Below are 27,197 nucleotides of genomic sequence, written 5' to 3' on the forward strand. Positions count from 1 at the left end.
TCTGACGGGCTGACGTCATTACGGCTCGTCTGAAGACGAATGTCTGCTGCTGTTACATTGTTGACGTTTTTAGTTTTAACATTTAATTGACTTTAAATCAGCAGATATTTTCACCAACAGATCGCTCTTCGAGCTATACCTCTGCAAAAATGAAATGGATGTTTAAAGAGGACCATTCTCTGGGTAATTCATCGAAAATGCCATGTTATTATCAACAACGGCCTGTCAGATACGTGTAATTATTGATCTGTTTGTCAAACCGATGTTTTTATTCTGCAACCTGCTAATTTGATCTAATTTAACAGTATTTACCATGTAAGAACAACCACTCTATATATTTGTCAGGCCTGTTGTTTGCTCATAATAACGTCTTAATAATGAAAGTAAACCGAGATTACGGCCTAGGCTGACAGACAGTCTGTCTCTGGTGTTGTTGTTTAAGTGCATTTGATAACAGTGTGCATTGTTTTTTCTTTCATTTCATTGTCACTTGTTTATAAACCATATATGATATACAAATGTATTATTTGATGAGAATATCTCAGTCACATGTCCATGCTTTGGTAGCTGTCAAGCTGTGTGTGTAATGTTGTGTGTGTGTGTGTGTGTCTATATATATATATATATATATATATATATATGTATATATATATATATATATATATGTATGTATGTATTTATATGTATATTTTATTTATATATTGATGTATACATATACAGTAAATGTATATATATATTGATAGAGTTATTAAAAAGAATGCAGATGAGTGTGGTGATTAATGAAAATTCAGTGCTGTTTATAACACTGGCTGATGAATATTAATGATGCAAAGAGCATTGCATGCTGAGCTTGCATGTAGACTGATCGATGTCTTTTCTTTCTTTCTTCTGTCATTTAGAGCACAGGTGTGTGGAGTCAGCCAAAATCCGCAACAAGTACCCAGACAGAGTTCCTGTGAGTATAAAAATGAAAATTTCAACGATTTAAACGAGGGAATAGCCTTCTTTATTTTATCATTTATAATGATAAGTCATAGTAACAAAGCTTATCACTGATTTGCAACGCCACACCCTTTCAAATCTAGACAACGACAGTATTTCCAAACCAAATGTGAACATTCAGCGCAAACAAGATTTAGATTTTTTTTGTTCTTTGTCCTGCAATGAAAGATACACATATCAGAGCTTTTCATGGTGCTAATGCACTTGAAAGCGGTTTTTCCAAACAGCATTAAACACCAAAGAATCTTAAATTGGCATTGAGGATGGATGTGAAGTGGCCCAAACCAGACATATTAAAGCATATTCAATTATATAAAAAAATAATAATGTTTTTGCAGTTTGCGACAGCAAACCTTTGAACTACAAACAGCGAGTTATTTTCCTAGAATGTTCTGCAAACATTCACACATTTGTCTTGCATAAGACATGCAATTTATCTGCCGCTTGTAGTCTTTTGTGTCTCTTACAATTGAAAGATTTTTGTATTATTATTTTTTTTACAATGAACAGTATTTTTTATTGTAGTTAATGAAGTTCCATTTTAAAAGTTGGGTTCAACAATTCATCTAGTGATGCTTGTAGTAAAGTATATATGATTATAAAAGACACTGGACAGTCTCTCGCTCTTGTATCACAAAGAAAACGGATTCTGTTTTTGGATCAAAATGCAGTTTTGGAAAACTGTGAAGTTTGAATGAACACTGGATATTTTGGCAGTGACTTTTATTAAATTCCACTATACAAAAAAACCCAAAGACTGTTTGGGTTTCCTCTATATTTATTGCTACAATTTGTGTTGAACCTGACAGACCATCTGAAAAGATCCGCCATCTATTGTGTTGGAGTTGGTCTGTGTAATGTGTCTGTTTATTCTGAGTAAAACCAGTCAAACAACTTCATTTCGTCATAACCTCAGGGCTTTATATTTAAAACATTATTGGCTGTAATTGCTCTTTCTTGTGTTTATCAGGTTATTGTAGAGAAAGTATCTGGTTCACAGATTGTGGACATTGACAAGCGGAAGTATCTGGTCCCGTCTGACATTACAGTGGCCCAGTTCATGTGGATCATCAGAAAGCGGATCCAACTGCCTTCTGAAAAAGCCATATTTCTTTTTGTCGACAAAACTGTCCCTCAGTCCAGGTAAAATCATGCTTTATTTATTACAGTGATTCTACTAATTACGGTCTCTATAAAAGGTTTTCACTCCCTGGACATGCACACGGTTTGTCATTTTACTGGACTTTTGTGGGTTTTTAACCACCAATCAAAAGTAAACGATTGAAAGTCAAATCAGATGTGTCTGCTGTTAGTGATCTAAAAGAATAAAAATCAATCTATATATTAATATAGCGCACCTAAATAGGAATAGGAAGCAGATGACACAGGAACTCCCACTTTCAAGATACAAATGGCCTCGGTCGCTCTTATGCTAAAAATAAGGTTGATAATGGCAAAACTCTCTAAGCAATGCCACAAGATTTCCAAACCATTGAATATCCTTTCAAATACAGTCATATCAATAATTAAGAAATGGAAAAGCACTAAAAGCAGGCTGTCCTCAAAAACTGAGTGACCATTCAAGAAGGAAGCCTGAGAGAGGCCAGCAAGAGACCACTGACATCTGTGAAAGTTATGAGCTTTTGTGGCTCATGTTAGAGAGAGTAGGCATACTGTGCAGTTGCTTAAACTAGCCAGAGCTCAGCTAAGAGTAGCCACTGTTGCCAGAAATCAAATGGCATCTCAGCTTTTCCCAGAAAATATGTGGGAAAAGCCTGAAGCCAACTAGAAGGTTCTGTGATTTGACGAGACCAAAATAACACCTGTTTAGCAATCAGGCTAAGTGCCACGTCTGGCAGAAACACACCACACGGCAGCGTGTTGCTGTTGTGACAGGTCCCTGAAGGCTTGAGAGTGTCAAATACAGAGAAAACCTGATGCAAGACACGTACATTTATTTAGCTCTTTTTTTTTTTTTTTACAACATCTGTGGTGACAGTGTTTTTCAAAAAGTGTTTTTGAAAGCCCTGTTTACATGGAACAAACCGTGCCCACGGGAACATCTGTGGTTTATCTTAATTAAAGAATAATAATTAACTTAACAATTTAAGAAGGGGGGTGAAAACTAATTAATTAATAAGGCACTACCTTCCTTTCCACCCACACATCTCATGACAAACATTCCAGTAAGTGAAGAGGACAGGAAATCTTACTAAGCAATTACAACCGTTGGAATTCAGTTTAATTAATCATCCTCAGGAATCCGTTTCCTTGTACGCAATTTAGACTTGAATTTCATTCTGAACAAGGAACACTCAAACTGATGAAACTAGATAGGGCTGTGATTGTTGGCCAATAGCTAAAAATATAGCATCAGGTTTCGTATGAAGGTGTGAAATTATGTTCCAGTGTTCTCAGGTCACACCCAACATCCTCCACTGAAATCCTGAATGATCTCTGTTTGCCTACCTGCCTTCTCAAATACACTCACCTGAAGTTCTTTAGCTTGGAGGTTACGGCTCACTGAGTGTTGAGAACAAGACAGGCCACAGAAGGGGAAAGAAGAGTTTATTTAGTAAGGAATTATTTTGGATTAATCTGTTCAGAGGGATTCGTTGACATTAGGGCCTCCTCCTTTTGTAATTTTCCTTGCCTATACCAGTGTGTTGAATATATTTTTTGTTTCACGCGCACATATCACTCATCAACTCATACATTACATTTCTGTCATGACATGCAACAGAAAATATAAACATATTTAAAATTGAAATGCTTAAAATCTAAATTGAACCCTGAACATTGGAAGTCAACTTCCAACAGTGTAATGTACTTTAACTCATGAAATATGTGACCCTGGTCCACAAAACCAGTCACAAGTCGCACGGGTACAGTATATTTGTGGCAATAGCCAACAATACATTGTATGGGTCAAAATTATCGATATCGATAGGATATTAAAGGGATATTTCGCCGCTAGAAAGATAAATGCGTAATTAAATTGGGTCATTTATGTAGTAGAAATGTGAAATTATTTTTGAATTTGGAGCCTTCTAGACTGAGAAAAGCCAGAAAATGTATTTTTGGCTCATGTGGATGAAAGACAACAACTCCCAGAATGCACTTGCTTCGCTGCCCTACGAGGCCACTCCCAAGCCACGCCTACCGGTTACAGAGGGCAGTATCAGAAGAAATGATACAACTAGGCTACTAGTCGACTTGAAACTGAAAAGACAGTGTTTTATCGTGAGATCCCCCTATGGGTGGGTTGAAGACATGCGGGACGAGCTCCTCCTACTGGCTGGAGTCTCTCGCCTCTGGACAAAAAAGCCTCCGATGATGCTAAATGATGATTTTTGCATCATCAGAGGTTTTTTTCCAGACACACAATACAGAAATCTGTCGTCTCAGGGGGACATGAGGGAGGGAAGCACGATCACTCGAAAATATCACCGGGTTTCTACTGATACAAAGCTTAATGCTAATCGGTGAAGTATCCCTTTAAGCAAAGATCATGTTCCATGAAGATATTTTGTAAGTTTCCTACCATAAATATACCAAAATTTTATTTTTGTGAGTGGATGCAGCAACATCGAGGACTTCATTTGGACAAGGCGATTTTCACAATGTTTCGATTTTTTTGCACCCTCAGATTCCAGATTTTCAAATAGTTGTATCTCAGCCAAATATTTATATATATTTATTCAGCTTTTATATGATATATAAATCTCAATTTAAAAAAAAAATGACCCTTTTGTGGTCCAGGGTCACATATGGAAAGAGGAACTTAAAGTTTGAATGACAGATTTTCAGACTATAGTGGTAACGATTCTCATATTCAGAGTTATGTTTTCTTAAATGTAATACATTCATCTGTTTGGATAAATTGTTAGTCAGAACACAATCTTCATTCTTGTTTCAGTCTGACTATGGGGCAGCTCTACGAGAAAGAAAAAGATGAGGACGGCTTTTTGTACGTGGCCTACAGTGGAGAGAACACGTTTGGATATTAAGATCCCTGCATCACCCCCCCCCCCCCCACCCCACCCCCGGCTGTGCAACACATCACTCCCACTTCTGTTGGACTAGCTCGATTGTTCTGTGGTTGGGAACAGGATAGACTCATCTGTGAAATAATCACATAGCAGATGTGTTTGTACTTCTATCGTCACCTGTCATATTGTGCTCTGAATGAGATTGACTCCATTAGTAATTTTTCTTCTTTTGGTGAATGGTGTTGCAGTATTATTACAGACGCTTAATCTTCACACTGAGAATATATAGTAACTTTTAATGTATTAATTTATCTGTATTTTCCCCCTGTAAATTATATATTTAAGATAATTGAAAGGTAAGGTAGCTGGATGACCTAACCAATAAAAACCAAACCCAAAAAGATCGTCAAGATGATTTATTGAGACAAACCCGCCACTCTTAAATAGATCATTTTCATAATTTCAATCATTTACTGTCGTTTTAAACCTGTATGACTTTATGACTCCATGGAATATATTTTGGAAGGCAATGGGGTCCAAGCAACATTGGACCCAAATAGCTTCTGTAGTATAGACAACATCTATAGATATTGTATTAAAATATAGAAAATGTCTACTTTTTGGTTCAGCCATACAGGTTTGGGATGACATGAAGCAGGTGAATAACTGATGACAGTTTCATTTTTGTTTGAACCATCCTTTTATTAGTAAAAATACAAACATGGACAAAACGTATACCTTTGAGCAAAGTTCTCCCGATAATGAAAACCTGTTAATGTTCTAAATCCATATTTGCTAAATGTACAATCTACTCTTTCTCATTCTGATGCCCTTCATGACGAGAGGCTTTCAATCTACAAACAAGTACTATGAAAGTGTAATACGATAGCTTTTGTGTAAAAAAACAAATTCATTTAAAATCTTCCCCTCTGTCACAGCACATTCAAACTTGGTTGGCGATGAGACGAATAATGATTTAAATTTCAGCTCAAATGTTCCTCACACAAAGCTACTGTATGACTTGGGATGCAGCACATTTTTGGTTTATAGCCCCTGGTCACTGCGTGCTTTTGATGTATGGAAAAGAACAGCGAGAGTCACTTTTATTACATTTATTAATGTGAACCGTGCTGAAAGGACAAGCTGCGGCTTCTGTTCATGTGATCGGTTCAGGACACTTGTATGGTGTAATGTGCGATCCGCTAATGAAAGCGCAGCAGTTCTCGCGGGCCGCGGGGCCACAGTGGGAAGGCCTGCAGTCGCAGCTGTGTCCAGGCCTGCTGATACACTCCTGCAGCCTGCTTATAGTCCCAGTAGGTCCTCAAATCTTCCCCACTTCAGCAAGCAAAGAGAAGAAACAAACACACCATCAGACACAACACATGCACAAACAACACCTGCGCACCGTAGGGAGCGCGCATGAGATGTCAGAGGTCAACGTGCATGCATGGCATCACATTTCTGTATCAAACACACAATCTAAGGCTAGAAACAAACAGTTTGCAAACAGGCAAATGGCTGACTCTGGTTTAAAAACTGGTATTTGAATAATTGAATATCGACAGTATTAAACTTTTACACGAAATACAACAAAAAGTTAAAAACAGTGATGAACAGCAGTGTCTAACTAGACATGTCTATAAAAAAATAGATACTTGATGCCACACAAACTTTCGCAACAATAACAAGCCTTGAGAGTTCATGTATTTAAAATGCAGTTAAAATGTGCCCAAATTTAAAGATATGGTCAGAGAAAAAGCCCCTGTATGGGTTTTTGCCTATATTATATTTATTTCTTATGATAGAGTTAAGCAATATCACGGGCGGGGGAGCTGTTTTTTTTTGGTTTTTTTGGGGTTTTTTCTCGAATATCAGCGTGATGACAGATGGGATTAATTATATTCAACATTTCAATAAACAAGAAGTTCATATTGTGTTACATTTAAGACTCAATATTTACATAAAACAATATCTGTTTTTTCTCTATTTTACCAAGAATTAGTTCCAAACAAAGCCACAGAAAAAATGGAAAAGTTAATTTGTCACTGCTGTTAACTAACCGCCACACAGAATATGGAAAATATGAAAAGCTTTGGGCATCAGATGTCCACAACAGGCTAAAACCTGAAATGGTACCAGCATAGAAACACACAAAATATCATCTAATTGTAAAAATAAGTCAGAAAATATCAATTGAATATTAATTCAGAAAATATCAAGAAATAATTTTTCTTCAATATTGTACACCCCAAGTTCCAATAGGCAGGCACAGATGTTAAGGCCATCTACTGCATGTCACTCACTGCACTTACACACATTTCGGAAACACAACAACAAAGCATTTGTGTTTGGGGCCTTATTAATCATCTGGAAATCCAGTCATCACTCTCAGTAAAATCTCAGTCGGAATAATGCAGAAATCCTTTGATGATGAGACTGTGAAAGTGGACGCAGGGTGATGGATGTATTTGCACATGGAGTGTATATATAATGTGTGTCCTGGGATCTTTGTGGATGGGTTGCTCTTTGCTCTTGTGTGAGTCTGTCAGCGCTGTAACACGAGCTGGACATTGGGCAGGATCACTTCAAAGATTCAAGAACTCTGAACAGAAGAACACTGTTCCCTGAGGTCAACAACTAACAAAAGTCTACTGTTCAATAATCATGTTGCTTTACAGGAATAAAACACACCTATTACTACATACATAACACAAATGTACAAAAAAAAACTACTGATGCAGTAGTCTAAAACCAAACAGAGTAATGAATCTGATTACCAAGATTTATGTCAATATGGATTTATTGAGAGGCTCTGGCTAGTTGTTACGTGGAAAAGGACTCCATCTTGATGCCTATGAGTCAAGAGTCTTATAACACACATGCTTGCTTTCTCTATAGGGGTTTGTATGTTGGTTTCATTTTTGTGAATGATGTCTTCCACTCTAAAATGTTATCATATTTTGGGACAAACCACACTTTAAGTATTAAGTATTAAGACGAGGATATTATCCATAAATGGCAGGTTGGGGAAAGTCATGTTTAACAATTTATTATTATTTTAACTTAATTAATGAACCCTAACCTCACAGTGTGACAACACGTGGGTCATTTGTGTTCATTGAACTATTTTCTTGTTCAAAAGCTTTTGTAGATGAGACTCTTTGCTGTTCACAGCAGAATTGAACTCTGTTTGCATCACTGAATCATTATTTTCCTGTTATCACTGTAAATCTGCTTTGAAACAATCTGTATTGTATAAAACGCTATGTAAATAAAAGTGACTTGACTTTAGAGTAGAGGTGTAACAATATATATCGTGTCACAATATATCGTAATACAAAACTGCAACAATGTGTATTATGGACAGTTCACCCAAGATAAAAATTATTGTGAGAAAAAAAAAATTGTGTCAAAGAAAGAGTTTTCGTGTCAGTACTACATTAAACTACTATATATATAATGTTGAATATAATGTATAATAATGCAATGGGGGAATATTTGTGGGTCCTGATTATGCCAGATATCTTCTGTTACCAATAAAAAGTGGCCTACATTTTAAATATATCTAGTCAGTGACAGACTGCAAGCATATTCGTCTAAAATAATTCTGTATTTTCAGCTTTACAATCATGAATATTGTTATTCTGGTGTCTTTATTGTCCTGTGAATTGGGTTTCCAGCAACAAGTCCAAGCCTATTCATTTACACACACAACGTAATACCAAATTTAGCATTTTAATCAACAGTCAATTTTTTGTTGATCTCTTATCATATGTGTTGGAGTATCATAATAATATTGTATCATGAGTTTAGTACCGTGATATGTATCAAATCGTGACTTGAGGGTATCGTTACACCCCTACTTTAGAGTAAAACTATTCCAGGTCTCCCCTATATTAAAACACTCACCGGAGGGTCTCTGGAAGCTGAGAGTCTTCAGTTGCTGCCCTCAGTTTCAGAAACGAATGAAAGAGCTCCACTTTACTGATTAAAGATCTACACATGGAGAAATATGAAACAAAATATGCCTGAGCTCAGAACTGGTTATTGTGGTGACAATGTTTTGTGATGACTGTCAACTTACAAAGTAACATTCTGAATGCACACAGCACATCATATCAAATGTTAATCTTGGAATGTAAATTATTCGTTGTTCTGAGATCACCTTGCTTGCATTGTTCCCATAGCTTTCTTCGTCACTCCCTGTTTATATCCGTTGGCAGTGACATCTAGAGGATGCTGGGACACTGCACACCAGCTGATGGCTGCAAGAATATTCATAATTCTGTTAAGTCAGGAAAGCAGGAGAAAACCCCAGATCATTAACAGATCAAGGCCTTACTATGCAATATCTGCAAAGAAAATGAATGAAACCAAATCATAACAGACCAAAGAATGACGAAACCCTCAAAAATGATTCTTCTGCTGAACTACTTTGGAGGAGATTATTTTTGCTAAAATAATTTTTTTCCCTTTTTTGCAAAATCTTGGGCTTACTGAAAGAAGTTCTCTACAGAAGCAGCAGTGCTGCAGGGATGATGTATTTTTGTAGGCTAAAACCCAGAAACTACTTTGCATTTTAGCATTTACATCATCTCAAAGACAATGAGGCCTTTGGTTAAATGTTGGGGAAAAAATGACAAATTGGGCACCAGGTCAGGAAGCAGACATACTGGCTTAAAGGTGCCATGTGTAAGAATTGAGGTAAAAATATCCAAAAAATGAGCTACACGTATCAAAAGAATGAGAAGAAATAAGGGCGATGATGTCATTAAAAAAATGACAAGTTATAGTGCTGCAGAGATATCAACCTGAATTAGCATGCTAAATTACTAGCCACGGCCCGACAGGTGTCATAATACCAGTTTCGGCCATGGGAGGCGGTATGCGGGCAACATATGTTAACCACCAGCCAAACTGCAATACACGAATAACTCGCACGGCTTGAAAAAACGCAAAAAGTACAAAATGGATTCGTCAAGCAGTGAGGATGATTTTGTTGCCTTCTTAAAAAGAGAAAAAGAAAGATGAAATATTGGGTCCATCCAATCCTGAGATTGCGCCGAGAGGAAGTAGAGTTTCACCTCCTTATCAAGGAGTTGCGAAATTATCCAGAGCGATTCAAAATTTACCTCAGAATGTCAGTGAACAGTTTGATGCTTTGCTAGCGATACTGGAGCCACATATTAAAAAGAAGACCACCAATTTCCGTGAACCAATCGATCCTGAACATAGACTGGCACTCTGGCAGTATGTAGGTATGGACACACACACACACACACACGGCCGGCGGAAGCGCTGGGCAGACAGAACAGCTGTATACAGGTTATATTTTATACTATAAATAGTGTATAAATATAAATAGTGTATCAACTTGTCAGACGCCATTCTGGATTTTGTCGTTCGCTTGTACAGTGGCTCTGAATTGTCAAAAAACCTCTCAAAATACTGGCTGTGGATGCGAAAAACGCAGAAAATCGAACCCGATCCGAATTTTTTTATTACGGATGAAAGTTTCGTAGACAGTGTACAAGCGTGATTGATATAACGTGAGGTCGAATTTTTTTTTTTACGTGCGAAAATTTCGGATGCGAATTTCGGACTCAGTGTGCAATACAATAAAATGTAATATGAACAAAACGAATATGAACATATTCACTGGTAAAGGTGAAGGGGAGTAGCTTGAAGATGTCATATTTCAAAATCACTTGACATCAACCAACGTTCCTCTGGAGTCAAAACGTCCTCTATTAGGAGTTGGCTCGGCTATGGCTCTAGGGTCGTTGTGAAGGTAGGGGCGGATGTTTCTCGGTTGTTACTCTAGAGTAGACCAACTCACTTTCTGGAGGTATACTGCCCCCATCTTGTATGGAGTGTGGAGTATGAATTGATTTTTTGGCAGACATTACACAAGGCACCTTTAACCGACTGTCTGCTAGCGGCCTCGCGTCACCAAGGTCAGATAAATCCCATCACATAGAGCCTCTTTCACCTAGATATCATCATATAGACACTGTGTCTGTTCCCCGAATTTGGAAATCCAAAAAACGTCCAAACCCATCTAAGGTTAAAAATTTAATTGATGTTCAACAAATAAAAAACAGATATAATACAGATGAGCAAATGCTAAAGCTTGGGTTGCTGAATATTCAATCGCTTACTCCAAAAGCACTCATTGTTAATGATATAATTTCAGATTATAACCTAGATGTGCTGTATTTGACAGAAACCTGGCTAAAACCAAACGATTACATGACTTTAAATGAGTCAACCCCGCAAGATTACTGTTATAAACATGAGCCTCGTCTGAAACGCAAAGGGGGTGGTGTTGCTGTAATTTATAGTAATATTTTCAAAACCACTAAGAAATCAAGTTTTAAATATACTTTTTTTGAAGTGTTGGTGCTTAATGTAAAAATATATAGTGTAAACGATAAATCACGTTTGAGATTTGTGCTGGCTACTGTTTACAGGCCACCAGGGCACCATAAAGATTTTATCAAAGAATTTGCAAACTTTCTATCACAATTAATATTGACTGCAGATAAAGTACTAATTGTTGGTGATTTTAATATACACATAGATAATGAAAAAGATGCATTGGGATTGGCATTTAAAGACATTGTAAACTCAATTGGAGTTAGACAACACGTGTCAGGGCCTACTCATTGTCGTAATCATACTCTAGATCTAATATTATCACACAGAATAGATGTTGATGCCGTTGAAATTCTGCAGCAGATTGATGACATCTCAGATCATTATCTAGTCTCATGTAAATTACATTTAGCCAAGGCTGCAAAGCCGACTCTGTGTTACAAATATGTTAGACCTATCACTTCTGCCACTAAAGATTGCTTTATCAATAATCTTCCTGATCAGTGTCATCATCTCAGCATCCCGGATAGCTTAGAAGAACTCGATATTGCAACAGAAACTTTTAACTCTCTTTAAAACTTTTAGCCAGAAAAATGGAGCGCAACTGGAAGAAAACAAAACTAGAGGTATTTTGGATTTCATGGAAGGAGAGCTCGATTACTTACAGAGAGTCCTTAAAAGCTGCTAGATCTGCTTATTTTTCAACCCTATTAGAAGAAAATAAACATAATCCTAGGTATTTATTTGAAACAGTGGCTAAACTAACGAAAAAGAAAGCTTCAAGCCCAGAAGTTTCCAAACAGCACAGCAGTAATGACTTTATGAACCTCTTCACTTATAAGATTGATAATATCAGGGACAAAATTATAACACTGCAACCGTCTACTACAGTATCGCACCAGGGAGTGCATTTTAGTCTCCCTGAGGAAAAATTATTTTTTTTTTTATTGCTATAGGAGAGGAAGAATTTTGCAAACTCGTTAATTCATCTAAATCGACAACATGTATGTTAGACCCTATTCCGACTAAGCTACTGAAAGAGATGCTTCCAGAGGTCATAGATCCTCTTCTTAATATCATTAATGCATCTTTGTCTTTAGGATACGTACCAAAGACCTTTAAGCTGGCTATGATTAAAACGCTTGTTAAAAAAACGCAACTTGATCCTGCAGAATTAGTTAATTACAGGCCGATCTCGAATCTACCTTTTCTGTCAAAGATACTAGAAAAGGCAGTATCTTCACAACTGTGTTCCTTTTTAGAAAGAAATGATATCTGTGATGATTTTCAGTCCGGATTTAGACCGTACCATAGTACCGAGACAGCTCTCATTAGAGTCACAAATGATTTGCTCTTATCATCCGATCGTGGTTGTATCTCTCTATTAGTGTTACTCGATCTTAGTGCTGCATTTGACACTATCGACCACAACATTCTTTTAAATAGACTAAAACTATGTTGGCATTAGTGGAATTGCATTAGCATGGTTTAAATCATACGTATCTGACCGTTATCAGTTTGTAGCAGTAAATGAAGAGATGTCTTATCGATCACAAGTTCAGTATGGCGTACCACAAGGCTCAGTACTAGGACCGCTGCTGTTCACTCTGTACATGCTGCCATTAGGAGATATCATTAGGAAACATGGAATTAGCTTTCACTGTTATGCTGATGATACTCAGCTGTATATTTCTTCAAAACCTAACGAAACTTACCAATTCACAAAATTAACGGAATGCATAGCTGATATAAAAAAATGGATGACTAGTAATTTCCTACTTCTAAATTCTGAAAAAACAGAGATTCTAATTATTGGACAAAAAACTTCCTCACGTAATAACCTAGAATACTGTCTAACACTTGATGGCTGCTCTGTAAAGTCTTCGTCGTCGGTTAGGAACCTGGGTGTGCTCTTTGATACCAATCTTTCATTTGAAAGTCACGTGTCTAGTATCTGTAAAACCACATTTTTCCATCTTAAAAATATAACTAAATTATGCCATATGCTCTCAATGACAAATGCGGAACAATTAGTTCATGCGTTCATGACCTCAAGGCTAGATTATTGTAATGCTCTACTCGGTGGTTGCCCTGCACGCTTAATAAACAAACTACAGCTGGTTCAAAACGCAGCAGCTCGAGTTCTTACAAGAACCAGGAAGTATGACCATATTAGCCCGGTTCTGTCAACACTGCACTGGCTCCCTATTAAACATCGCATCAATTTTAAAATATTGCTGATTACTTACAAAGCACTAAATGGTTTAGCTCCGCAGTACTTGAGCGAGCTCTTAACGCATTATAATCCTTCACGTCTATTGCGATCTCAAAATTCCGGCCAGTTAATAATACCTAGAATATCAAAATCGACTGCTGGCGGTAGATCCTTTTCCTATTTAGCACCAAAACTTTGGAACAGTCTTCCTACCATTGTCCGGGAAGCAGACACTCTCTGTCAGTTCAAAGCTAGATTAAAGACACATCTCTTTGACCTAGCATTCACATAACACATTATAGACTTCTATAATTCAATGTTAGGCTGCATAGTTTAGGTCAGCCGGAACCGGGAACACTTCCCATAAATCCTGATGTACTCGTTACATCATAAGAAGAATGGCATCTACGCTAATTTTAGTGTCTTTGTTTATCCCGAGGTTTTCCCGCAGGCTGCCGTATCCAGGCCATATCCAGATCTGACGAAGGACCTTCGCCTGGACCCGATGACAACGCAGTGCTGAAGTGCCATCTAGTCTCTCCCTATGGAGGATCCCTTTACCACTCTACAGATAAAGAGTTGTCGGGAAAATTCGTTTCGCGTACCTACCCCGAAGTGACAAAATAAAATAAAATCCTGTATCAAAATTTATAAGGAAAGACCAGTACTTTGTTTAGGCTTGGTTTGTAGAGAATTACAAACCTGCACACATATATTCAAACGCACATAACTATATAACCAATTCTTAATGCGCATGTGAACGCCATCAGCGTTTCTCACAGGTTCGCGTTTAAAGTCTGTATAGAGAGAATGGTGTCGTCTTAGCGGCCCCTAATTTAATAACAAATGATCGTTGCGACGGAAGCGAATCAATCAAAACTAACTTTAGCTGGAAAATAACTTTATTAAAGAACCGCTATAAAGCCAAAACAATCTCTGTTACCTTAAATTATACGTTTATCTCTGTAAAGCTGCTTTGAAACAATCTACATTGTTAAAAGCGCTATATAAATGAAGATAAAAAAAAAAAGATTAAAAAAAGGTCTGTAAAATGTCCATAAAATGTACGTCCACTGAGTTCCGAGGGCAACGATGCGATGTCCTACCTGCCAGACATCACACGTCATCAGTGCGTTTCATGCTATGCAGAGTTAGACAGACGTCAGTCAGTGAGCACCGCAAACGAAACAGCAGCCATCTTTTACAGTTCCTCCTGAACCAAAAACAACAAGCATATGCCACATTCACACCCTAACTACTGTAATCTGGAAGAGATGGAAACCCGTGATGTTATACTCGAAGCGATTAATGACTTGAATTTATGCGTTTCAATGGCAACGCTATCAACGCAGAAATGAATCTGCAGCAGTCAGGTGGTACAGGCAAAGACTATAGAATAACACAAGACTCGGCACTCGTATTGTTTTGAATGGGGAAAAGTGCAACGCTCAATATGGCGGAATAAGTCCTGCATTCTAAATAAGAGCCAATCGCCAATTGGTGAAGTCATCACGTCACTGCAGCTGCCGTTAGAAGCTCCGGATCCTATAGAAACAGTCAGACGCACTTCCACTGCGCATTAGCTTGATCCAGCCTGAAAAAAAATAATTTTTTGTCATGATTCGAGCGTTTAGAAACAAAAAATATGAGATAGTTGTCAGATTTCATTGGTGATTTCAAATATGAAATTTAATCGTAAGCTTGGCGAACAGTTTTGGAGAATTTGATGTTTCCCCATTCAAAGAGATAGGACCTGTACTTGCACGCCCGAGAGGCGTTTCAAAGATGGCCGCCGAGTAAAATTACTTGTCCTAAAGGGACTTTTGTACAGGTCAGTGCTCTTTAAATTGTTTAAATTGCTTTAAATAAATGTTCATTATTATTGTAATGTTGTGTGCTTTGAGACATGAGGTAGTTTAACACTGTCTCTCATGACACTTTTGTTTGCTCTCTGCTGTGCGTGTTCATGTGTTTTGAAGGAGGCGTGGCTTCGGAGATGCTCTGAAGGGAGGACGGGATCTTATGCTTTCAAAGCTAGCTCGCTATTGCTAGCCTCTCTGAAAATCCCCTACCCTACCTGTAATAGTCTTATTTCTTAAATATTCTTACGTAGTCTTTTCTTCCCTCTTGTGACGTATATCTGAGTGATACAGCTTCTGGAATGTGAAAAAAATGTGGGGCGGGTCTTGATTTCATCCTTGGGAGATGATTGGATAGAAGGAAGTTGGCCGTTGCTGTCTAAACAAAGGCAGATCTGAATGCCAGTTTGCAGGCAGTTGTGGAGGATATTTAGTCCCGCCCTCCACCGAGACACACGTCGTGAAGAAAACAGATGCCATTTCGACGGGGAGGGGGAGGTTAAGGTTTTTTATAAAAGATTATGAGTGTACATGATTTTTTTTAGATAATGACTTACGTGGATAAATCATGTATAATAAACACTGCAACATTCAGTAAAAAAATAAGAATATTCGAGTGTTTAGAATATTTTAATATATTAAAGGGTAACTAAACCCCTGGTCAGAGCCTGACTCCACCCACTGGCAATATTTGAAAAATGCTGGAAAAGTGGGCAGAGCCCAGCGGAGGGGGGGCGTGCATCTGACCATGCGGGGGGCATGTCTCTCTGTAGGCAAGGGCGTGGTTAGCTGGTTCCCTCTGACATCGAGGGTACCACAACTTCCAATAGGAAAATTCAACTGCAGTAGCCACCGTTCAACCTGAAGAGGGCAGCACTCAGAAGTTTTTACACCATATATTGTAGAATTAAAACACTTTAAACCCAAATGTCAAAAAAATTACTTGAATCAATGAACAGCATTAATAAAGCCCCAGTCTTACAGATCATTAACTAAAAAAAGTTATTTTAGGGTTTAGTTACCTGGGATTAGTGTCTAAATGGGATTACAGAAGTTGTCGGGAACATTAAACATCATCGACTGAACATGGAAAATTCTTCTAGTCCACGTTCACAGCTATGTTGTGTTTATAATCACACTCTTGCAAACTATAACTCAAACTTTCAGGGATTTATTTTTTTTATTTTTTTCAATAAAGACTGAAAAAGTGAATGGTGGTGAGATTGAAGCCAATGGGAATCAGCTAACTTACGGGTTGGCCTAAAAAAAATATCACTGCAGTGCTCTATTCATTTTTAACTCATTAAAAAAAAATATTCTAAAATGTTAACTGGTTTGGGTGATGACACAATTTTCAAATTGTCACTTTTTTTATCATTACAGGGGACAGAAATGAAAGAGTGCATCATATACACCAAGCAAGGGCAAGATTTTTTATTTATTAATTAATTGTTTAGCTTAAAAGGATAGTTCACCCAAAAATGAAAATTAGCCCATGATTTACTCACCCTCAAGTCATCCTAGGTGTATATGACATTGTTCTTTCAGACGAATACAATCGGAGTTGTATTAAAAAATGTCCTGGCTCTTCCAAGCTTTATAATGACAGTTTCCGTTTTGAAGTCCATAAAAGTGCATCCATCCATCATAAAAGTGCTCCACACTGCTCTGGGTGGTTAATAAAGGCCTTCTGAAGTGATGTGTTTGTATAAGAAAAATATCCATATTTAACATGTTACAAAGTAAAATTCTAGCTTCCTGCCAAACGGCCGTACGCAGTCTACTTATGCCTGAAGCACAACTTATGACGTCAGAAGTAGTGTAGTGCGTCATGGCGTAGCGTAAATATCAGCAGTGTGTCGCATTACTCGCATAAGTTGCGTTTTAGACTTAAGAGGAATCAGTATGTTCGTTTGGCCAGAAGCTAGTTATTTTACTTTATAACGTTTCAAATATTAATATTTTTCTTACACAAACTCATCACCTCAGAAAGCCTTTATTAACCCCCTGGAGCCGTGTGAAGTTCGTTTATGTTGGATGGATGCACTTTGATGGACTTCAAAACAGAAACAGACATTCAGTGCCATTATACTGTAAAACTTGTAAGAGCCAGTTTTTATTATAACTCCGATCGTATTCGTCTGAAAGAAGAATGTCATATACACCTGGGATGACTTGAGGGTGAGTAAATCATGGGCTAATTTTCATTTTTGGGTGAACTATCCCTTTAACACAGCCTGCTCAGCACAGTCCTAAGAATGATATATGACAGATCTGAAGGAAACGCCAGCAACTGAAACAGACAGGCCATTGTGACCCTGTCTACCGCGAACGTCACGCTGCGTCAAAAGCAAAAAAGAGCCATTATAATCAAGACCGGGCACAGGTGGAAACACACCAACTGACGTGTCCGCTGTAGACATGCTGTCACTGTAGTTGTGAAATCTGCTTTGGAATTATGTACACAATACATTTAAAATGAATGTTTGAAAATCCATTGACACATTCAGTGTAGAGAGCGTCACTGGCTTTATTTGCTTTTGACGTAACATGCCACTCAGGATACAAGTCTGAAACTCAAAGCCTGAAATTCCAGCTGAATGAATTGCAAAAATTTGTGCAGTTATAAAAAAAAAAATGAATGAATGAATATGTTTGTGTGCTCACCTGCCCCACAGGGAGATATTCTGCCCTGTGTGTGTGTGTGTTTGGACTCCGTGTGTGTGTGGTTGTGAGTAAATTCCAGACTGGCCTGCAGAAGCTCTGGAGCTTGTATGGAGAAACCTGATGGCAAACCCCTCACATGAGAACATCTATAAGAGAAGATAAGTGAGTTTTAATTATTTTAATGGAACAATTTAAAATCAGCATGAATTGAATGTCTTTTCTTCCCTGTTGTGATGTATATCCGAGTAAAACGGCCTCTAGAATGAGATCAAATGTGGGGTGGGAGTGGGACTTGATTTTGTCCTCGGTATTTGATTGGATCATAGGAAGTTAGGCTAACTAAACGAAGGCAGATCTGAATGGCAATTTGCAGGCAGTTGTGGAGGATATTAAGTCCCGCCCTCCACTGACACAAACGTCATGAAGAAAACCGTTTCGAGGGGGAGGGGTTAGGTTAAAGGTACAATATGTAGTTTTCCGCCGCTAGGGGTCGCTAACCTCTTCAGAACAATAACAAAGGCGTAGACTGATGATGCAGTGAATGAGAGGAATCATGGAACTTGTCGTCATGCCGATGGATCTAACAGAAGCGATTGCTAAAGAAAGACAGATATCAGCGCCACACGCGGGTCCCGCGGATATAAAGGAATGAGGACATTTCATTCTACCGAACTTCATGCAAAGTAGTGTACTACATTACTGATTTTGAAGTTGCTACATAAATATATTTGTAAAAAATGTAACAAAACATTTATTTTCAAATTATTATAAAAACTACATTTAAAGAAAAATTAATAAAACATTTTAAATATTTTTTTTTAATTAGCAACATCTAAGAACAAGTTTAGTTCTTCAGAATTCTGAATTTTGTGTAAAAACAAAAAGAACCCAGTTTCAATACAAGACCCTCTGGAGCTCTAGCATGTGGAAAACGTGCGCTATTATACAGAGGGTTTATAAGGTAATTTCTTTTGGGTGTAACTCCTAATAAAAGTGAACACTGGTTGAAAATCAGCATAAAATGAAAAATGGAAAAATAACAAAATGAACACCTGAACTAAGACAAAATTCCAGTTTAAGCATAACAGCATTCCAAAAAACACTAAGAAATCTGATCTCTGGTTGAGCTTTTATATGGCCTGTATCCTGTACGTCTAGTAGGCTGAGACTTTAACTAAACACACACTTAAAGCTGTTACAGCACACGTGTTATTTGAGCAGTGGGGAGGAAACTCTAATTTAAATGTGTATTTTAAATTTTAAACGTTAGCCTATACAGTGGGGAGAACAAGTATTTGATACACTGCCTATTTTGCAGGTTTTCCCACTTACAAAGCATGTAGAAGTCTGTAATTTTTATCATAGGTACTCTTCAACTGTGAGTGACAGAATCTAAAACAAAAATCCAGAAAATCACATTGTATGACTTTTAAGTAATTAATTTGCATTTTATTGCATGACATCATCAGAAAAGCAGAACTTAATATTTGGTACAGAAACCTTTGTTTGCAATTATAGAGATCATACGTTTCCTGTAGTTCTTGACCAGGTTTGCACACACTGCAGCAGGGACTTTGGCCCACTCCTCCATACAGATCCTTCAGGTTTCGGGGCTGTCGCTGGGCAATACGGACTTTCAGCTCCCTCCAAAGATTTTCTATTGGGTTCAGGTCTGGAGACTGGCTAGGCCACTCCAGGACCTTGAGATGCTTCTTACGGAGCCACTCCTTAGTTGCCCTGGCTGTGTGTTTCGGGTCGTTGTCATGCTGGAAGACCCAGCCACGACCCATCTTCAATGCTCTTACTGAGAGAAGGAGGTTGTTGGCCAAGATCTCGCGATACATGGCCCCATCCATCCTCCCCTCAATACGGTGCAGTCGTCCTGTCCCCTTTGCAGAAAAGCATCCCCAAAGAATGATGTTTCCACCTCCATGCTTCATGGTTGGGATGGTGTTCTTGGGGTTGTACTCATCCTTCTTCTTCCTCCAAACACGGCGAGTGGAGTTTAGACCAAAAAGCTCTATTTTTGTCTCATCAGACCACATGACCTTCTCCCATTCCTCCTCTGGATCATAGATGGTCATTGGCAAACTTCAGACGGGCCTGGACATGCGCTGGCTTGAGCAGGGGGACCTTGCGTGCGCTGCAGGATTTTAATCCATGACGGCGTAGTGTGTTACTAATGGTTTTCTTTGAGACTGTGGTCCCAGCTCTCTTCAGGTCATTGACCAGGTCCTGCCGTGTAGTTCTGGGCTGATCCCTCACCTTCCTCATGATCATTGATGCCCCACGAGGTGAGATCTTGCATGGTGCCCCAGACCGAGGGAGATTGACCGTCATCTTGAACTTCTTCCATTTTCTAATAATTGCGCCAACAGTTGTTGCCTTCTCACCAAGCTGCTTGCCTATTGTCCTGTAAGCCCATCCCAGCCTTGTGCAGGTCTACAATTTTATCCCTGATGTCCTTACACAGCTCTCTGGTGTTGGCCATTGTGGAGAGGTTGGAGTCTGTTTGATTGAGTGTGTGGACAGGTGTCTTTTATACAGGTAACGAGTTCAAACAGGTGCAGTTAATACAGGTAATGAGTGGAGAACAGGAGGGCTTCTTAAAGAAAAACAGGTCTGTGAGAGCCGGAATTCTTACTGGTTGGTAGGTGATCAAATACTTATGTCATGCAATAAAATGCAAATTAATTATTTAAAAATTATACAATGTGATTTTCTGGATTTTTGCTTTAGATTGCGTCACTCACAGTTGAAGTGTACCTATGATAAAAATTACAGACCTCTACATGCTTTGTAAGTAGGAAAACCTGCAAAGTCGGCAGTGTATCAAATACTTGTTCTCCCCACTGTATATATTAGCCTATATTATGTATAACATGTGCCCAAACCCATCTGTGTGTGTGTGTGTGTGTGTGTGTGTGTGTGACCGTGGGTTTTTACAATGAGGTTTTTACAATTATGAGTAAAATAAGGCCTTTGATTTAAGTTGATGACACTTGGGCATTTTGCTCTGCAGTGTAAATTACACAAACCCAACGTTGCACAACGTTAGTATGGTATTTAAACATAGCAACACTTACCGTGTTATCAGTGCTCTCTGCATTGCCTGATGGTTGTATGGACCCTTCCCAACCACCACAGCACTGAAACAGATCGGTCCTTGCAGGTAATGAGACAGCAGGGCACCCTGGAAGCCTAGAATGGCCCAGCGGGTAAGTTTATCACTGCACGAGAGAGAAAGTGTTCGTTCCCCACGGCCTGGCTTAACCCTCAAAACCCCAACACTGTGATAGAGTAATCCAGGCTTGAGAGGGTCGGTTGGGCCATCAGGGACACACTTTGCCCCAGTGCGATGGAGGTCCGGCGGGTAGACTTTCTTTACATCCGGTTGATAGTATGAGACTTCATTTAATTGATTATGCTCTTTGTTTTCTGTTATAACTTCATGCTCATCGGCATTCCCTGATTTTCTGAATGATGAATGGTTGTCACTTGTCTTCATTCCAGGACCATGTCTGCTCTCGTCTAATTCACTCTCAGCGTGTCGCTTCAGGCCTCGTCTCTCTGATTCTTCGTTCTGAACTGCCTTTACTGGCTCACAGGGCTGCGCTTGACTGCCAGTCATAGGGAATATGGAGGCATCACCACCTGAGGATACATTAGCAAAGCACTGACTGACAAGATATACACACATATACACACTATATATATATATATATATATATATATATAACAATAAGATTAAAAAAACATATACTGACCCTAATTATATGGACAATTTAATTTAATCATATTCAGTTGTTTCAATCAAACCCACTGCCACAGGTGTAAATAAGAAAGAAAAAAAAAACCTAACCATGCAGTCTGCATTTACAAACATTTGTGAAAAAATGGGTTGTCCAAAAGAGCTCAGTTAATTTAAGAATGGTGCTTTGTTAGGATGCCACCTTGGCAATAAGTCAGTTTGTGAAATTTCATCCCTGCTAGATATTCCACAGTCAACTGTAAGTGATTTTTTTAAACGTTTAGAAACAGCAACAACTCAGCCACGAAGCAGAAGACCACGTAAAGTCACAGAACGAAATGGTCATCGAGTGCTGAGGCGCATGGTGTGTTAAAGTCACCAAACTTTCTGCTGATTCCACTGCTGAAGAGTTCCAAACTTTTATTGGCATTAATATCAGCACAAAAAACTGTGAGGCGGGAGCTTCGTGGAATGGGTTTCCATGGTCGAGCAGCTGCATGAAAGCCTCACATCAACAAGTTCAATGCCAAGCGTCGGACGGAGTGTGTAAGGCACATCACCACTGGACTGGAGCAGTGGAAACTTCGAATCACGCTTCTCTGTTTGGCAGTCTGAATGGTCTGGGTTTGGCGGATGCCAGGAGAACGTTACCTGCCTGACTGCATCGTGCCAACTGTACAGTTGGTGGAGAAGGGTGTTATTGAGTGTGGGGCTGTGTTAGCTTAGGACCCTTACTTCCAGTGAAGGGAATCTTAATGCTTCAGCATGCCAAGACATTTTGGACAATGCTATGCTTCCAACTTTGTGGGACAGTTTGGGGACGGCCCTTTTCTATTCCAGCACGTGTCCCAGTGCAAAAAGCAAGGTGAATGAAGTCATAGTTGGCTGAGTTTGGTGTGGAAGAACCTGATTGGCCCACACAGAGCCCTGATGAACCGGATGAACAGGAACAGAGATTGTGATCCAGGCCTTCTCGTCATAGGCGTGTGTAAGGCTGGGGAATGCTTTGCCAAAAATGCACCTGCACATTTAAACTAAATCTAGTAATAAAGTGAAAATTAAAATTAAAGTGTCGATTGCGGGCTTGCAACATTAAATTTAGATCTGCTTATGTTGCATGATACTTTTTATGCGTTTTACAGTGTTACGCACTATAACCGATCACACACGATCTGTTGAGATGCAATGGCCAATCAGAGGCATTAAGATAATCGCTGAAACACCGGAGTTTTGTTCAGTGCGCGAGCTGAACTCTGAATTATGACTGAATTCTGATTATGTATACTTTAATCATAAACCGATAAACAGATTTGGTGATTGTGCTCTTGAGAGCGTTGAAACTAATATAAATAGTTTTTTTTTTATTTACAACGTATTTTTGCAGCGTTGAGCAACGTAGCCAATCACAAACATATCTGATGATTTCTTGAATGCAATGGTCAATCAGACGTGTTTAAGTTAGAATCCCCTCAACACTTAATACGCCGGAGTTTTTGTCCAGTGCTGAGATCCGCACACTCAGATTCTCTCGTTATAATTTAACTTGTGGCAAAAAAGTGTAGACATTATGTAGGCTAAATAAGTTATTCATTGTACAGTCAGCTTAATCGATTAGCAGAACTTTGTGTAAAGAGGAGTGATAGCTTAGTGATTAGCCCTTGTATGCACGCTTAGGCGATATATAATCCATTCAGAATTTGAAGAAAACGTATGTTTTGCTGCATTAGGTAAGGGTAAGGTAATGGTTAGGCTATTTATTATTCAAATCTAGCCTCTTTCCCAGTGACATTCATCTGACCTTTTCTCTTTTGTATTGGCTCTCTTCCCTCTCTTTCTACATCTAGCCTAGAGTTGGTTCACCCTCCGCCTATGCTTCTCGTCAGAGCCGCCTTAACCTAATGTTAGGCCCCGGGGCTGAGAGGTTTTGTAGGCCCCCCATCCCCTCATTTTTAAAAAAGTGTAATATCTAGGTAATCTACATCACAAAATGCATTAGTTTCTTTCGAGACCTACAAGTTTTCCCTCTTTGAGCCAGAAAACACCATAATATTATTATTAACATATCACTGAGCCCACTTGAGCATAAACACAAGACACTTTATTTAACAACCACACACAGCAACTAAATTTCAACTTTATGCAAATGAGAAGCGATTTTGGCGAGCGACAACCAATAGGAAAGAAGCCTTTCAGTGGAGCTCAGCTCCCGTCACCGTCTCGATTGCAGGCAAGACAGAAGAGTTCGAGGGTGATTTCACTGTTTTATATGATTTGACTGTAACTAACCACAAACATGGATACGGTATAATAAAATGATGCATGGAAAAGAAACTGTCGACAGTCTCAGTGAGTTTAATTCATACATTTATAGTTAGAGTGCTGTAGTTTTATGATGCAAGTTTAGCACTGCTGCAGTTCATTTTACAGTTTCCCCTGCATTATGTTGACTATTAGGGACAAGAAAATGTATTATTTGTCAAATTCGGATGACGTTTTAGTAATTTATGACAGTATGAGTGAGTTTAATTTGTAGATTGATCGATCTTTAATCTAGTAAATTATTTAATCCACTGAACACTGCTGTGTGGTAATATAAAAACACTCTCCCAAAAGCATACTGTTTCTTTTGAGCCCTCTGACGTACTGCCTGGAAGCACTGCACAGTGTTTACTATGTGAACAGCGTAGCAGACTGACACGGAAGAGAAGAGAGTGTTGAATAAAGTCGTTATCTTTGCACACAAAAAGGATTCTCGTCGCTTCATAACATTAAGGTTGAACCATTGTAGTCACATAGACTTTTTTAACGATGTCTTTAATACTTTTCTGGGCCTTGAAAGTGGTAATAACATTGTAGTCAATGGAGGGACAGAAAGCTCTCGAATTTCATCAAAAATATCTTAATTTGTGTTCTGAAGATGAACGAAGGGCGGTTTGGAACGAGTAATTAATGAAAGAATTTTCATTTTTGGGTGAACTAACCCTTTAAATGTACTGACTGATCATTTTCCTTGTTTTACTTTTTGGCTTGAATATTTGAATTTTCTAAAACATAGGAAATATAGTAATAATAAGACAAGATAAAGAGTATACAAATATTTGACTGGTAGTGCACAGCAGAGACCCTTTTTAACTAAACAAATATTTACATGTAAGACATAAAGCTGGACTCACAGGGTGTTTGACTGGTGAAGAAAAGGAAAGAAACTCCTGGTTTAACTGTCCATTTTCCCTTTCCGGCTCCTGGACAGAAGACATCGGAGCTCTGGCCACTCACAGCCCTGTGCAGCTGCTCCGTCAGATACCTGAGCACAGGAACATCAGTGTGGCCGAGCAAACGCTCAAGTGCACAGATTCATTTCAACTGTTATTACTTTAAAACCAAATTTAGTCTCAACAGTGTGACCAAGAAGCACATTCTTTTGAGTTTAATTTTTACATTATTGGTGTCTCATGAATCGAGACATTTCATTATTATTTGCCTCGCAGAAAAATTACTTTTTCAAAATGAGTTTTGATTTTAGTACTGTTACATTAAATGACAATTTTTATTTCTTGTACTCAGTTTCTATATATATTTCTTATGTTTAAAAAATATTTATCTTCTATCAACAGATTGATTATTGGAGCAAGAAAAATAAAATCCTCTGAAAACAAGTCTTAATGTCTTATAAACTATATGGTTAGGGAATTTGTATAGTTTGCTTGTTTTAGGAATGTTTAGATGTTTAAGGAAAACAAGAAATATATTTGTTAAGACTGATTTGTTGCACTGTAAAAACATCAAAAGCAGGCCAAGTATCGCATAAAGTAAAAAAAAATAAAAAAACTTAAAAATGTGGTCTATATTTGGACTGCGATTCTAATGGGCTTCCATTACAAAAGCACACTTGAACTTCAGTCATCCAGAACACAGGTTACAGGACATAACATCCGCTTGACGTTTGTCAAATCCATGTACAAATATAGAAAGGTAAACGCATAAATCCATGCCCATAAGATATGTTTACAGTGTGCGTGTAACTGAAGGATTGTGATGTAAGAAGCAGCTGGGTTTGTGTTTGTGAAGCATCACAAATGCAAATAAGTTCTGGTAATGCTTTACAATAAGGTTCATTAGTTAACATTAGTTAACCACATTAGTTAGCATGGACTAACAATGAACTGCACTTATACAGCATTTATTAATCTTATATATATGTTAATTTCAACATTTACTAATACTTTATTAAAATCTTGTTAATATTAGTTAATGCACTGTGAACTAAATTTAACAAACAATGAACAACTGTATTTGTATTAACTAAACTTAACAAAGATGAACAAATACAGTGTTACCGAAGTTCTGATGTTAAATTACCTGACACACCCCCTTCGAGCAATAACCTCAGCATGACTGTCATTCAGAATATCACCTGCAAATCATCACAATCCAAAATATATGAGATGGCAAAGTAGGTTAGTATTTGACAAATTGTTTAAATCTTTTACATTTACCCTTCACACTCATAGCAGACTGGCCGATGCATTTGGTGCCCGTCCCCAAAGACACAACCTGCTTTTGAACTGAGATTAAATGGTTAAAATGGCATTTTGAAGTTTTCATATCAGTGTTTATGAGATGAGCACTTAGTTAAACAGTATCGCTAACCTGTCTTCTGGTCTGAGCTGTCAGTCAGCAGAACTACAGCAGCCAGTAGAGTCCACTCTCTGCCCACCTCTGGCTTTCCTCGCTTAGGGAGTTTATTAAAGTGATTATAACACAGACTGGCTATTTCATCAGGACTCCACATGATCTGATGGTATATACATGAACAGTAGAAATTCATGATGAGCCTTAACATGTGTTTTTACAACATTACTGTTAACGCAGTGTTTGTGTACTCACACTTAAATGCCTGGTTAACACTCATGCGAGTTACGGATGCAAATATAAATTCAGTAGTTCATAAAAGTGTTCTTCGTGTCTTGGGAAGAAGTCTTGCACCCACAGCAGAAGTAGAATACACTATCAAAGATTTCAAAATAAGAGTCTCCACATTCGCTCGATAGAGGGCGCTTTAAGGGTCTGTTCGATACAGCTACAATCTTCTCTTTCCATTGAACTGTATAAATGTCTTGAAAGCAGAGTTTTAGATATTAATTTATTGTTTTATTTGTAAATAAATGAAGTAAAGCAACAGCTTGAACAAAAGTGAACAAACAGGCAATTATTATTATTCACTGACAGTGGCAGAATCAAAGCTTGCTTTAAACGTTTATTTAGTGTATCTTTACTACGTTACATTTTGTTTTTTTGTTTGTTTGAATCTCAGTCAAAACTGTTGGGGGTTA

At 38.3% G+C, this 27,197-nt stretch overlaps 2 protein-coding genes across 3 annotated transcripts; one reads left to right on the forward strand and one right to left on the reverse strand.

Moving 5' to 3' along the window:
• Window positions 1-3: 3 nt before the first annotated feature.
• gabarapl2 (GABA(A) receptor-associated protein like 2) lies at window positions 4-8,285 on the forward strand. The gene is made up of 4 exons (XM_084095147.1): window positions 4-183; window positions 900-955; window positions 1,973-2,145; window positions 4,922-8,285. Exons 1-4 carry the CDS (start codon window positions 150-152, stop codon window positions 5,010-5,012), a joined length of 354 nt encoding a protein of 117 aa, XP_083951273.1. The 5' UTR covers window positions 4-149; the 3' UTR covers window positions 5,013-8,285.
• Window positions 6,189-26,893, reverse strand: adat1 (adenosine deaminase tRNA specific 1). Of its 2 annotated transcripts, XR_014603731.1 has the most exons (11): window positions 26,752-26,893; window positions 26,515-26,659; window positions 26,361-26,429; window positions 26,224-26,278; window positions 25,038-25,168; window positions 21,200-21,767; window positions 18,114-18,259; window positions 14,694-15,181; window positions 9,160-9,259; window positions 8,904-8,990; window positions 6,189-6,329 (listed from the first exon to the last, which is right to left on the reverse strand). XR_014603731.1 is itself a non-coding variant. In XM_084095146.1 (10 exons), the coding sequence occupies exons 2-10, from the start codon at window positions 26,654-26,656 to the stop codon at window positions 6,197-6,199; spliced, it is 1,431 nt and encodes a 476-aa protein (XP_083951272.1). In that variant the 5' UTR covers window positions 26,657-26,659; window positions 26,752-26,893; the 3' UTR covers window positions 6,189-6,196. The 2 variants fall into 2 exon arrangements, 1 of the variants encoding a protein (XP_083951272.1); XM_084095146.1 differs by lacking the exon at window positions 14,694-15,181.
• Window positions 26,894-27,197: the final 304 nt, after the last annotated feature.

This window comes from Abramis brama, assembly GCF_963993115.1.
Source record: "Abramis brama genome assembly, chromosome: 20".
NCBI lineage: Eukaryota > Metazoa > Chordata > Actinopteri > Cypriniformes > Leuciscidae > Abramis > Abramis brama.

Excerpts from the sequence above, each read along its gene's own strand:
- adat1 (XM_084095146.1), bottom strand. The coding sequence starts at position 26,656 with ATGTGGAGTCCTGATGAAATAGCCAGTCTGTGTTATAATCACTTTAAT. Across the intron at positions 18,260-21,199 it reads CAGAGAGCACTGATAACACG|ATGTTCTCATGTGAGGGGTT; the intron begins GTAAGTGTTGCT and ends CTTCTCTTATAG. Across the intron at positions 8,991-9,159 it reads ATGGGAACAATGCAAGCAAG|ATCTTTAATCAGTAAAGTGG; the intron begins GTGATCTCAGAA and ends CTCCATGTGTAG.
- gabarapl2 (XM_084095147.1), top strand. The coding sequence starts at position 150 with ATGAAATGGATGTTTAAAGAGGACCATTCTCTGG. Across the intron at positions 184-899 it reads TAAAGAGGACCATTCTCTGG|AGCACAGGTGTGTGGAGTCA; the intron begins GTAATTCATCGA and ends TCTGTCATTTAG. Across the intron at positions 2,146-4,921 it reads AAAACTGTCCCTCAGTCCAG|TCTGACTATGGGGCAGCTCT; the intron begins GTAAAATCATGC and ends TTCTTGTTTCAG.